General features: G+C 37.8%; 1 protein-coding gene across 3 annotated transcripts in view; it reads left to right on the forward strand.

Annotated features, from left to right (window-relative positions):
- Nucleotides 1–14,028, forward strand: part of SYT1 (synaptotagmin 1) — a 1,196,932-nt gene that overhangs the window by 1,109,212 nt on the left and 73,692 nt on the right. For all 3 annotated transcript variants that reach the window (XM_059934706.1, XM_059934708.1, XM_059934707.1), the window contains one exon: nt 1,293–1,410. In XM_059934706.1, the coding sequence (XP_059790689.1) occupies nt 1,293–1,410 (118 nt within the window). The remainder of the gene's footprint in view (nt 1–1,292; nt 1,411–14,028) is intronic.

A 14,028-nucleotide genomic window follows, 5' to 3' on the forward strand; every position in this document is an offset into this window, starting at 1 on the left:
AAGATGGATTTAATGAGTACCCAAAAAAAAAGGAATTGCATTTTCTTAATTTGTTGGATTACATCTAGGCAGTTAATTTAGCCAATTTAACATATGTCAAGATACAGAGAAGGCCAAAAACAGCCATATTAGGAGTACAACAGGAGAAGACCTGAGGCTGTGGCCTTCTGTACCTCATTCCTATGTTAGAAATCTATCTGCAAAAGTCTGACACAACCATTACCTTCTTTGGAATTACTATTGGAGGGGGGGTGGGCAGGGAAAAGATACAAAGAAATAAACCCTGATTTGCCATACATATACTTAATCCCGTATGTCAGCGAGCAGTCTAGCACCTCCAGCATCTGAGAATACAACAAACTGCACATCCTTGCCCCGTCTCTCATGCTTTTAAATATGAATGCAAAAATCTTCCTCATGTTCAATTACCAAAGTTCTTAGTTATCCTAAAGAGTAAAACACTTAAGGGGGGAGAACCCATAGGCGTCTTTTCTGAAAAAGAAAAAAGTTCTATATAACATCATCATTTTAAACTCTTCAGTTATTCAGAAATGCTCAAATATAGGCTTGGTGAATGTTCTTGATACTAAAATATGATACCAATGAAATAACGTGAGGGTATATGAGAAACTTTGTGTTACTGTGTATTTCACTTTTTTGACCCACCGCTTAGATTTTTATAAATTTTAGGATAAGGAAAAAGAAAGTTAGACCTCACTTGAAATGAGTAAAACTAAAAGTGCAAAAACTTATATACGTTTTTGCCTTTTTGCCTTTCTATTAGGAATTTATAATTTCTCATCAATAAATAGAATTTTAATGGAACACGAAAGCAAGTCTTTTTCCCCCAAAAGTCTAAGTATTACACATAATCCTATTTGAAATGTCAAAAGACAAAAAAGTAGGTAGGTTGATTCTACCAAAAAAGTGTTAGGCTCTTTTCAAAGCTATTTAATCAAGTTATGAATTTTTGCCAAGAGTTTTGCAGTACTATTCAGAAAGCAGTCTCTAAAAATGTCGTCTTCGTCCCATCTCCTGAACCACTGAATTATGGATATATTTTGATGAATGTTAAAGTACAGATGAGCTACTTAAAAACTGAAATGAGTTACAGTCACTCTTGATGACACCTTAGTGAATGAAAGACCACTGGGTAAATGCCAGTGAACGTTAAGAGTTTTCAAATTCTAATTCTCATAATCCCCCTCTCTGAGGAGTTTACAGTGTTTATGTACAAACCACATTCACCTTTATTTGAAAAATTACTTATACTTTCTTATTTGTTTTCATAGCAAGAGAAATTGGGTGATATCTGCTTCTCCCTTCGCTACGTACCTACTGCTGGCAAACTGACTGTTGTCATTCTTGAGGCAAAGAACCTGAAGAAGATGGATGTGGGTGGCTTGTCTGGTGAGTCTGATGTTTACTGTGTTTTTTGATGCTGTTTTATCGTGGATACCGAGTGCACAGCACACGTGCCGCGATGCCCCACCCCTTAACTGGTCACAATTCCCTTTCCCATGGAGCCTGGAAGCAGTGTCAGAATTCATCCCAACACAGAGACCCAGGAAGCCACTCTCAATTTATTAGAATTAGCAGAGAAGATGAAACCTATTTTCCCGCTTCACAGCCCAGGTATCAATTGTCAATCCTATAGCTCTGAAAGCTGAAAAACTGCTTCTCTTTTGAAAGGCAACACCTATGACCAATTATAATTTTGTTCCGTTTTTTTTGGTTTTGTTTTTTGGTCAAAATTCATTTATGATATGAAAAATACTGTTTTATCTGAGGCTCATTAGGTTAATACTTAATTTATATAATAAAAGACAAATATTAGGTAAGTATATAGTCTAAGATAGCTTTTAGCAACACTGTTTTGTGTGAACATGCAGCATTTCAAATATATGTGAACAATAAAATCTGAGGGTGAATCCTCATGGTAATGCATTTATTCTCTACAGCTTGTGTTGGGGATGGGGAAATTTTGGGATTTAAAGTTCTGTACAACCCAATTTTAGTTTTAAAAAAAGTGAGTAAAGTATATTCTTTCTTTTTTTTTTAAAGTGAGTAAAGTATATATATATATTTTTTAACATCTTTATTGGAGTATAATTGCTTTACAATGGTGTGTTAGTTTCTGCTTTATAACAAAGTGAATCAGCTATACATATACATATGTCCCCATATCTCCTCCCTCTTGCATCTCCCTCCCACCCTCCCTATCCCACCCCTCTAGGTGGTCACAAAGCACCAAGCTGATCTCCCTGTGCCATGCAGCTGCTTCCCACTAGCTATCTATTTTGCATTTGGTAGTGCATATATGTCCATGCCACTCTCTCACTTCGTCCCAGCTTCCCCTTCCGCCTCCCCGTGTCCTCAAGTCCATTATACTTGCTCAAAAGCAAAGTCAACTCAAGGACTTTTCATTTCCACAGCTGAACACAATTGTTTTTATTTTCTTCTCTGTGTGATTAAATCAGTTATATTCTTGATCTTCTAGTAACTCATTAAAGTGTGAGGAATTTTCTTGATATGGCACAGGGTCAAAAATAGACTATAGTTGTCACTGTTCATGGCTATGGAATTAGAACCAACATTACTGGTTATTCAGTGCTTTCTCTAATAAAAATATTGCAAACTTCAAAAGGTCACCCTCATGCAGCATGGTGATTTTATATTCTAAAGTATAACAGCTAAAATATGCTAAAGCTAAGGTTCCACTTACTGAACCACTAATTTGTCAACCAAATTCTCCTGGTGCCTAAATTTACTTCTCTTTATAAATACATTGCCTGGGGAATCTGCACTACTTCTTTCATGTCACTAAGACCCCATTTTAAAACGTGCTGCTTTCATTGCCTAATGGCATTAACAGAGCAAGTTTAAAGCAATGAGCAGTTTCTTTTAAAAATGTAGAGTATTTATTGTGCCTAAGATGCAAAATATATGCATACACATGTGTATGTGTCTATACACATCCACCTTTTCCTGGCTCTGTCCAGTAAAAAGGCCTAGAAACAAAGACTGACCTAGTAGCCATGACCATCCCAGAACCAGAAATGGTGTGAAAATACAATTTCTCACTAGAAGAACCTGGAGCTTATTGGAGAAATGGTAGATTCCAGGTGTGGCAAAGGAAGGTATACAAGACAAGCCTAGAACATCTCGTCATACCAGAAAGCAAGGAAACTATCAAAGACTAATGAGGTCATGTCAGCAGGTTTAAGAGTCACCTTGAAGAGGCTTCCACTGGCCAAAGATGTGATAATTTGAACATCAGTAATAATAATAAATGCAATGTATTTAAACATAAAACAAAAGAGTATTTAATGTGCAGATAAATTTTTAGGCACGAGAACAGTTTACCCCCAGAATTCTACTTATCTATGTATCTTGAAGTCTAACCTCAGACGCCTTTGACCTTTCCACTTCCTTTGGTTCAATAGCCAACTATCATCATATAGTTCTCTGTATCCTCTCTCCCACACTCCTTTCCAAACTCCTATGCCAACCACCTCCTCATCACCTCTATCTAGTGCTCTCCTGGTCTTCCTCCCAATTCACCTTACACCCTTCATCAGAGTTCCAGAAGCAACTCTACCATGAAGCCAGTAACTTCAGGGTCCCTTATTTGTTCTGTCTTCTCCCAAAGTCCTAGAAAGGAGTCCCCCCATGGTCACAGATAGATATTTCACCTACAATTTGTTAATCACAGTTTGTGCCTCTTGACGCTGACGCCTCTTCCATCATCCATCTCTCTTGTTGTTCAGCAGCATCAGAGATGCTACAGGCATTTTTGAGGTTTAGCTATGGGAAGCTGGGTCTAGTAGGACATTATTTATGTGGCTTGCAGTCATAACCATGTGTAGTTGGGTAATTGCTAGCTATCCCAGCGAAGGAAGGGCTCCTTGCATGACTCCTACTACCCATTGTGCTAACTCAACACTGTGACATGAAAGGGGCAAGGCCAGAGGTCATATCTAATTCAATCTTCATAACTCTACAAACAAGAAAAAAATATATTCTTTTTTCAAATGCCAAACTACATTTGCTGAAAATAGCTAGTTAACTGGAACCAAAGTGGGCTGTTTTGCCAGGGTTTACAATTATAGTAGCTTCACGACCCACCTAACCCAGTTCCACCCCTAAATTTGAATTACCTGGAATGATTTGGTCGAACAGTTAAATATTAAATTAAGGATATTTAGCCTTGAAATATCCTTAAAGAGTCCTAATCATATGGGCTTCCTGCTGCCTGTAAAATTAAGTCATAATCACTCAGGTCTACATAATACAGATACTTCCAGACTATGCCCCACCATATATCTATATTTGAACCAAGTTGACCAGCACACTGGTCCCCAGAACAGGCGATGGGATTTGCTGCCTCCACTGTTTGCTTAAGTTGTTTCCTTCACCTGGAATCTCTTCCATCCACCAAGGTCTAGCTAAACCCTATCCATTCTTCAGGCCCAGCTTAAGTCTTATTTGCTCCATCCATTGAACAACTATGTATTGTGTCCCTACTTTATGTTAGGAATTGTTCTGAAACCAGGTTTACATCAGTAGATAAAACAGCCAAAGGACCCTGCCCTCATACAGATTACATTGTAATGTGGGGAAACAGACAGGAAGCCAATACATAAGAAAAGCACGTTGTACACCAAGAGGTGATAAGTGCTATGAAGAAAGCAAAGCAGGGAAGTAGAATAAGGAATGTTGGGGAGACGCTTTAAATGGGGTGGTTGGAGGAAGACCCGTGAGTAGGTAACCTTTTGGCAACAACCTGGAAGAGGTGAAGAAGTGAGCCATAGGGGTGCCTGGGACAGACAGCATTTTACGTGGAGGGACTCAATGAAGACTTTTTTGATCCATCCTAAAAGAACAAATTTCTTCCTTTTTTAAATGCCAGTAGTTTGTTTTCACCCTTCAAACATCACGCTTCTCTCACTAGACTGTGCTCTATATTTGTACATCCCACCATGCCCCCACTGACTGGTAGCACTGAGCTGAGCTGCTGAATGAATAATCAATTATTTACAAAGGAGCTATGGCCTGAAAAAACAAGTCTTGCATTTCAAATTTGTTTAACCTACTTACCATTAAAATATCTTTAAGCACTTGGATGGTCTGTCTCAAAGCAAGTTGACCTATGTCCAAGGAGACCAAAATTATATAACGAGGTCCTTCCAGGTAATTCAAATGCCAAACTACATTTGCTGGAAGTGGCTAGTAGACTGGAACCAAAATGGGTTTTTGCCAGTGTTTAAATCCCAGTCTCCCACTGTTAGCAATTTGACATTAGACAAGTTATCTAGCTTTCTAAGCCTCAGCTGCATTATCTGTAAAGTGGGAGTAATTAGAGAATCTTATTTATAAGGTTATTGTGAGAAATAAATGAAAGCACACTAAAGTGCTTACTATTATTGTAATTATTTCTATTAGTAACCTTATCAAATCTTGGGCTAAATATGCAAAATGTGAAAGCAACCAATGGATAGTTTAACCAGTTCCTTGATTTAGTGGGAAAAAAGTTTGATGGGATTGGCTGGTCAATTCAGACAAAGAGATATCAGTAGACACCTGTATTCTAAGTCCCAATATCATATTAAGACAATATATGGGATTAAACAAAAAATACTGAAGAAGAAATAGGAACATTTTTTAAAATAATTTCTTACTACTCTTCAACACAGTCAGTTTCTTTCTTTTCTACTGTGTTAATTCAAAAAGCATGGCTCCAAGATTTTGCCTCTATCATATACCCAATATAACAAGCAATGCAAATCCCAACTCTTACTTTACAGTGACAAACTTGATTGGACCATTCACATATCTACAGTAGACACTTGAACTTTGATGCTTCCTATTCTAGCGCTCAAGTATTTATGAGCACCAGCGAGGGTTTCTGAATCTAGCTATTTGTATTGAAATCTTGAGTCTTGCAGGCTGCAAGGCTGTTCTTCAGGTGCAAGTAGGTGCAGTAGGAAATGAGCAGCTTTTGTGCCCTGTACTTGGAAAAAACTCAAGACCCCTGCCTAGTAACCACAACTTAATATACATCTGCACTTTTGGAGTAAGTCTCCCTTCAAATAAATGTTTTCATAAAAATTGAGGTAGAGTATGAAGAGTGCCTTAGTCCATTCAGGCTGCTATAACAGAATACCATAACATGGGTGTCTCATAAACAGAAATATCTCACAATTCTGGAGGCTGAGACATCTAGGATTAAGGTGCCAATAGGCTCTGTGTCTGGTGAGAACCTCCTTCCTGGTTCACAGATGGATATTCTCTCTGTGTCCTCACGTGGTAGAAGGAGCAAGGGAGCTCTTTGGGGTCTCTTTTATAAGGTCACTAATCTCTTTCATGAGGGCTCGACCCTCAAGACCTAATCACCTCCCAAAGGTCCCACCTCCAAATACCTTCGCACTGAGGACCCTGTTTCAACGTATGATTTTTAAGGGGATTTTAACATTCAGTCTATAGCAAAGAGGTCTAAGAAATTGAAAGCATCAGAAAAGTTGAGAATTCCTAAAGGTGTGAGGTTCTATATATGTCTTGCATTTTTTAGCTGTATAATTTTTATATTCGAATTTCTACCCACGTAGACTCACAAGTCAGAAATAACTAGATACCTTGCTCCTAATTTCTTGTCCCTGGATATGTTACAGTTACTCTTCTCAGGTTTTTTTTTTGGTCATCCCAGAAATTTGAGACTTCTGAGTACAGCTTTAAAGAGGAATGTCAAGATGCTAAATTCAGTTTAGGCTTTACATCACAAGTTAAACAAAATTCTGAAAGTTTTCCAACGAGTACATAACTGTTCCAAGAAGGAAAGACAAAACTTCTGAACCAGCAAAATGAAAGTGATAGTAAGCTTTTAAGTTTCTGTATTAGGGAGAAGCTCTAATTTTCAACTTTAATCTGAAAATTGTTTTCAAGTGTTAAGAAGTCATTAGCACATAGTTATAAAACACTTTACTAATTTAGAAAACCTTTTCTAACTTGGTTTTCTCATATGGTCCTCAAGATAGACCTGTAAGGTAGTTTCTGAAGGTGATACTCTCAGAAAATTGAAGCTTAGAGACACTAGCTAATGTACGTAAATCATCTTGCTCCACGTCTGTCACATACGTGGCATTCAATACTGGCCATTGCTTTTGTCATTACTGACATTCAAAGTCACCTAATTTGTAGATCATAGAGCTGGGACTGAAGTCCAGGTCCTACAATTCCACAACATAGAACATCTCAAAGACTGTTCCATTTCCCTCTTCCCCTGAAGCTAGGACAGAATTCTTTTGAAATTTTTCTAAATGTTTGTACTGCTAGGAACCATGGCAAGTAAATCAAGGTAAAAATCTGCAGCCCTGCCCCCTTGATATGGTTTGTGTTCACCTATATTGTGAAGAGAACATCAAAAGTATGACAATAATTGGCAGCAAGAGAATGTTGGGAAAACATAGGAAGGACTGAAATGATATGCCCCCTATTCCAGCAGTCTGCTGAAGGTCAAGGACCTGGAGAGGTAACTACGAGGTAGGATCAGGTCAGAGACATCCTGAGGGCTGGTTGGAGAGAGCGTGGTGGAAACTGTTCTCTCTTTTTTGACTTTATTTATTGAAGTATAGTTGATTTACAATGTTGTGTTAATTTCTGCTGTGCAGGAAAGTGATTCCATTGTACATATATGTATACATTCTTTTTTATATTCTTTTCCATTATGGTTTATCTCAGGACATTGAATATAGTTCCCTGTGCTATACAGTAGGACCTTATTGTTTATCCATTCTATATATGATAGTCTAACCCCGAACTCCCACTCTGTCCCTCCCCCTTGGCAACCACAAGTCTGTTCTCTATGTCTGTGAGTCTGTTTCTGTTTCATAGATAGGTTCATTTGTACCATATTTTAGATTCCACATATAAGTGATATCATATGGTATTTGTCTTTCTCTTAGTTCACTCAGTGTGACAATCTCTAGGTCCATCCATGTTACTGCAAACGGCATTATTTCACTCTTTTGTATGGCTGAATAGTATTCCATCTTATATGTGTACCACACCTTCTTTATCCATTCATCTGTCAGTGGACATTTAGGTTTTTCCATGTCTTGGCTATTGTGAATAGAAACTGTTCTCTCTTACCATCTTTTCTCCCTTTCACTTTCCATACCAAGTCCCACCTCCAGTCTTCTTCCTGGCCATCCCCAGACCTGTCTCATCACTATGGAATTTATACTGCAAAAAGCAAAGAGTAGGAGTAGAGAGGTCCCCCAAAGCATCTAAGTTCCAAAGGAAAGGGCGATGGATTTCACAAACGGCACCACCTACTTGAGGGAGATGATGGGAGAGGAAGAAAGGAGGCACATGGTGGTAAAGAAGTCACCATTGCTTTACAGCAAACTGCCAGTGTGTGGACAAGCCCCTGACACCTAACCCAGTATGATTGACCATGCTTCCCCAGCCCTGCTGGCCCCGCCCCGCCCCCACACACGCACTCCTTTCCTTTCTTCAAGATGTAATTTTTTAAAAATTTGTTATGGGTTTGTCTTGTCATTTCTACTGTCCTAGAAATAGAATTTGGAAAATAGAGCCAATTTAAATTTTGGAAGTTATCTAGGAAAGGGCAACTCACCCAACCTTGGGGAATCACTAGATTCCACATAGAAACCATGAATGAGCACAGGCCTATCGTTCTTTCAAGCACTAGACATCAAGATGTGATATTCTACCTACGTCAGAATCATCCAAGGTACATGTTAAAATTTAAGATTTCACGGACCACCTCAGACCAAACTATAACTGAATATCTACGGGTGGGAACCTGGAAATTGCATTTTAAACATTCCCCCATGTTATTCTTATGCATCTTAATAGGAAACTATATAGGGAATGTATAGAGTTAGCTGAAGCTAGGGTGGAAATCATATTGCAATATATTTGTTTGAAATCAACGCATTGAACAACTTGCACTTACAATGTTTGTCAATTTATGTCACAATTCTTTTTTTAAAAAAAGAAAAAGTAAACTGTGTTTTAGAGGCTTAAATTCTACATCATAATTTTTTAGCTGAGGTCCAGGTCAGCCCAACTCCAAGTTATAATTTTTATCAGTGATATAGGATACATCCTTTGCTTCATCCACTGGAATTTCCTTAAGAAGTCCTATTTTTTTTTTTTTTAATCAGCTCAGTATCCTCTTCCCTGAAAAATACCTTGTCCACATATCTAAATTACTGTCTTTTCTTCTTCAGTTTTTTCCAACCAAAAACAAAAGCAATAGGCAGTTCCTTTATACATTCATGATCACCACTCTTAACTGTCCTTCCATTGGTGTTGAAAGCATGACAAAGAAAACCACTCCAAATTCAATTGATTTGGACTAAAAGACACTAGTCTGGGAGCTGGGCCAACAAATCAAGTGGCAAAAACTTATTGAGCCAATTAGATAGGGATATGCAAATTAATTGGCCATGATATCAGGGTCAAGCAATAACATGCAAATAAACTGGCATCTTATTGAGCTAACGAGATAGGAGTATGCATAATAAGTTGGCCATGATGTCAGAAGGCTTCATCCTAATTTTAGGCTTGAATGTTATAATATAAAATTCTGTGACACTTCGAAAGGCTTAATTACAATATTGATAAAATAGTCTGAATCCCTAAGATGTGAACAAGTTGATCTGAAAAAGAAATGACAAGTCTTTAAACTGGATCATCCTACAATGTGAGATCCAGCCACAATTACCACAGAATAGAGAGAGATGCTACACCTGAAGGAATAAGTGGTTTGGATGAAATGGGAAGAGGAGATGTGGGATGTGGGCTAGATTTGATATCAGAAAAAATGAATGATTGGCTGAAACGCATTAGTTCAGAACAGCACAAAAACTCCTAAATAAGTCCTTTAGCCGGCAGGTACATATCAAATCATACAACAAACATTTGAATACCCACTCAGTGACAGGCACTATGCCAGTCCTTGACTAAACAAGTAAAAATAACAGCAGACCCTCACGTAGCACAATGTGAGCCAGACATCCTCCTAAACGCTTTACGTGTGCTAAGTGATTTAACCCCCACTTACAACCCTATGAGGTAGATACTATTTTTAATGCTATTTTATTGGTAGAAGTAAAGCACAGAGAGGTAAGTAACTTTCCCAAGGTCACAGAATCAGTATTTGGCAGATTTAGGATGTCAAGCCAAGCAGTCTTCCGACTCCATGAATAAAACTTGACTCCTCAGGCATTATCCTTCCTCACCAGGTTCAACCTGGATGACAGATGGCTAACTACCTGTTATAGTTTGAGAGATGGCCAAAAATGCTACCTGATTCCAAAATTCCTTCATGCCCAAACTGAAATTAGACCATGGAAGCCACTAACATAAATTCACTGGTTGATTGCTCAATTAGATTTTGGTTACTTAGATGGCAAAGACAGGATCAATGAGTTCATAAGATCAGACATCAAATACTAATAGATTTCCAGGCTGAAAGGACCATGTCAGTTTCAGTGTACAGACTGGCATGTTAATTTAGTGACTGATTCTTTATGCACAAAAGAGGACAAAATACAAAACAGTGTAGTTTCAGCTGTATCAGTGGTAGAGACGTAGGGATGTTGCTAGAACAATACGGAAGAAAGCCCAAGTCTAAAGGATTTGAGTGCCTATTAGGTGGTAGAGGAAGACTAAAGAAAAATTTTACCCACTACTCAATATCAAGGGCTGATTCTGGACAACAGTGTGTATGATATGATTGGGATGGGGGGGAGATATGATTTAATAGTACAAAAGCTTACTGCCCCTATAAAGTGCTATGGGACTCTGTGGGCCGATATTACATATTTAAATAATAAGACTGAAGAAACTTGAATTGCAACAGACAACTACTAGGAAAATAGAGCTCAGCTGGACAATGTTAATGAGATCCACATATGGAGAAGTGCAAATAGTTCCAAAGAAATCTGAATTTTTACTAGTCACCTTGAAACTCCAATTTTGAAGGTAACATCCACGTTTCCAGCCACTGAAATTCCAAGCTCAGTGAATCAACCCAAAAGAAAAAGAAGAAAAACAAACCTTGCTAGGCTGAGTAATCCAAAGTGTGATAGATGAGCCTCAGTGTAGTCAAGCTTAGAAGTAATATATTGAAAGGAAAAAAAAAAAAGTTAGAGTATAAAATAATAGGGTCTATTATAAGCCAAGAAAAGTCACGTAGAGCCATCCATTGAAGACATTTATCAAGTGTGCCACTACAACCAAAGAGGCTTGGTGTTGTCGTGGAGGATTTTATAAATACGAGAGGGAAAAAATGCCCTGCCTTTGTCCCAGACTAAAGCTCATTCACGCGTGGAGTGCCTGCGTGTTACAGTCTGACCTTAGGAAAGAGAGCGGGGTTAAAGGACCAGCTGCCAGAGAGGCGGCTAGCACAGGGATGAAGAGGCTGTGTTTGAGAACAGGCTAAGAAGATTGCGACTTTGTAGTCTGGAAAAGGAAAGCTGAGCAGAGATATGATTAAAGTCTGAAAATCATGAAAGGTAGAGCCAGAGTAAGACCTACCTGTTTATCATGTCCCACAATGCTACAATTAGGAAGTGACTTTGATGCTTGAAAGAGAATAGATAAAAGGGAGGGCCGTTGAGAATCATCTCAAAGGCACCTTTCTGCTCAAATTGTTCATCACATTTTCTCTGCTACTTTACGGTTCGGTAGTAAAACTTGTTGTTCTAGGAGATGGAATGGGTTAAGATCAATGTATGGGTCTGTTTTGAGTTATAGGCTTGAAAGGGGACATCTCTAAACCTTTATTGTATGTTGTCTTGTAGGACCCCCCAGGTGCCTTTCCATGAGTAACCATCAGAAACAGACCCCACAGCTGCAAAGCTCACTAGCTGTTCAACCCAGAAGGGCTATATTTGCATCCTTGAGTTTCCATTCTATCCTCTGCTCTCCATTCAGTATGTAAGAAAGGAATAGGGAAGGTCAGATTTAATAGGTAATTGCACCGGCAGGATTAAAGCCCCAAAATACTTTTGTTTTTAAACTTATAAATTAACTGTACTTGAACTTTCAGAAGTTAAAAAAATATTGCAAATATCTTTGCCATTTTTCACTTCCTTTTATGAGACTGCCAGTTTCCCATTCAGACTGGAACAGTTAGGTAACAAAAAGGGGAAATACTATTGAGTCTGAAACACCACAACAATGCTCAGAGAAATAGAAACATCAAAAACAATCTTTTAAAAAAAAAAATTACACTTTATTATAGTCACCTCCACTTTCAAAAGGATATACTGTTTGTATTTGGTCCCTTAATCCCTTATTCCTGATTTGTTATAAATTTAATCATTCTTTTTCCTTCCTTTTTATAGCCTTGCCACTTGCTTGTACCAAGAGCTACCTTGAGAGCAGAGATGGTGTCTACATATGTTTGCCTTGTCAGAGGCCCTGGAACATATGTGAGGGGAACATACTTCAGCTTCCCTGCCTAAACAACCAGTTACAGATTTTAAGATTCTGCCAATCTAACTGGTTATTTTGCCTTCACCTTCCAACTGATCTGACTTAATTTCTTCCATTTAATGAAATCCTTTCGGCATCATAGAGTAGTAATAGTATAATAGAAACAGCAACTAAGAAATAAGATCAGAAACATAACATGTAGTTATTGAAATTGATTTCAGCTGTCATTTTCAGATTTCTTTTTTCCTTTTTTCCCCCACTCCCTTAGTAGTTTAAAAAAAAAAAAAAAAAAAAGGGAAACAGATTATCTCCAGGAAATAAAGGAAAAGAGTAACCCAGAAATGCACGCGTTACTATAGTTATTCCTCAGTGAGGGTCATAAAGACATTTTCCAGTGAAGAAGTAAAGACAAAAACGGTCCCCTAGTCACATCTTTAGCCCAGCATGAACAGATAAGGCCATGACTCAGCATCTTACTTGTTCATTGCTTTATAGACTAACTCCTTATAAAAGTCAAGAGACCATAGCAGCTCATTGCCTTTTTCAATTGGTAAGGGCCTAACTTTTGCTACATATCATTCTCAATGCTCCCAGGAAAACTAGGAGGTTTTCTATAACTTTTTTCTTCTACACACACATTAAAAAAAGATTTTAAGTGTTTACTTAGGAAATTAACTTTGTAACTTGAAAATATGAGATAAGCACATTATTTGATCTCCTTGGGAAAGCTCAAACTGCTTTTGCTCAAAACTAAAGCTACATGGTGACTGACTTAACTTCTAGACTTCAAACTACTGATTTCAGCCAACAATACGACAGTGTGATTAACTGTCCCATGTGAACCAAAAAGAGCTGAATGCATTTAGTGATAGCACCCTTGCAGAGCTCATACGCGTACACATGGAACTGTGAGATGTCACAGTAATCTACAGTTGTTACAGCTGCCATTTGTTCATAGTATTATGGACTTTCATATCCTAATTAAGGAAACAGATGCTTTCACACATAGCACTGTTAAACTATTTCCCTCAATTTTTAGTTTTCAAATTATAGAGAAGCTTAATTAAAATAACCTATAACCCCACCACTGATTTCAAATGGAAGGTAGAAAATTAAGCCCCCAAACTACTCCCTCTAATCCCTTTCCATTCAGAGATAGTTCAGTGTCTCAAGGAAACAATTTGAAACTTCACATCAAGATTTTTTTGATTTATATAAATTATATATGCACATATAATATATGCATTTTATAAAAATGAGATAAAAAACATATTATGCTAATATTTTTTCACCTAGCAATATATAATAGAGATCCTTCTAGGACAGTATGTATAGATGTGCCATTACTTCTACTAGTTGTATGACATCTCTTTGTTTGGATGTACCATAACATATTTAGTAATTCCCTTATAAATATAACTGTGAGGAAAACTATTTAACTTCAAAGGACTTGAAGCAAGACCTAAATAGAATAATGTGCTCCTGGGTAGTACTATACTATAGTAAAGATGTCAGTTCCTTCCAAATTAATATTAAAGTGCCATTAACAGATTG

The sequence above is a fragment of the Balaenoptera ricei genome, chromosome 10, assembly GCF_028023285.1.
Source record: "Balaenoptera ricei isolate mBalRic1 chromosome 10, mBalRic1.hap2, whole genome shotgun sequence".
NCBI lineage: Eukaryota > Metazoa > Chordata > Mammalia > Artiodactyla > Balaenopteridae > Balaenoptera > Balaenoptera ricei.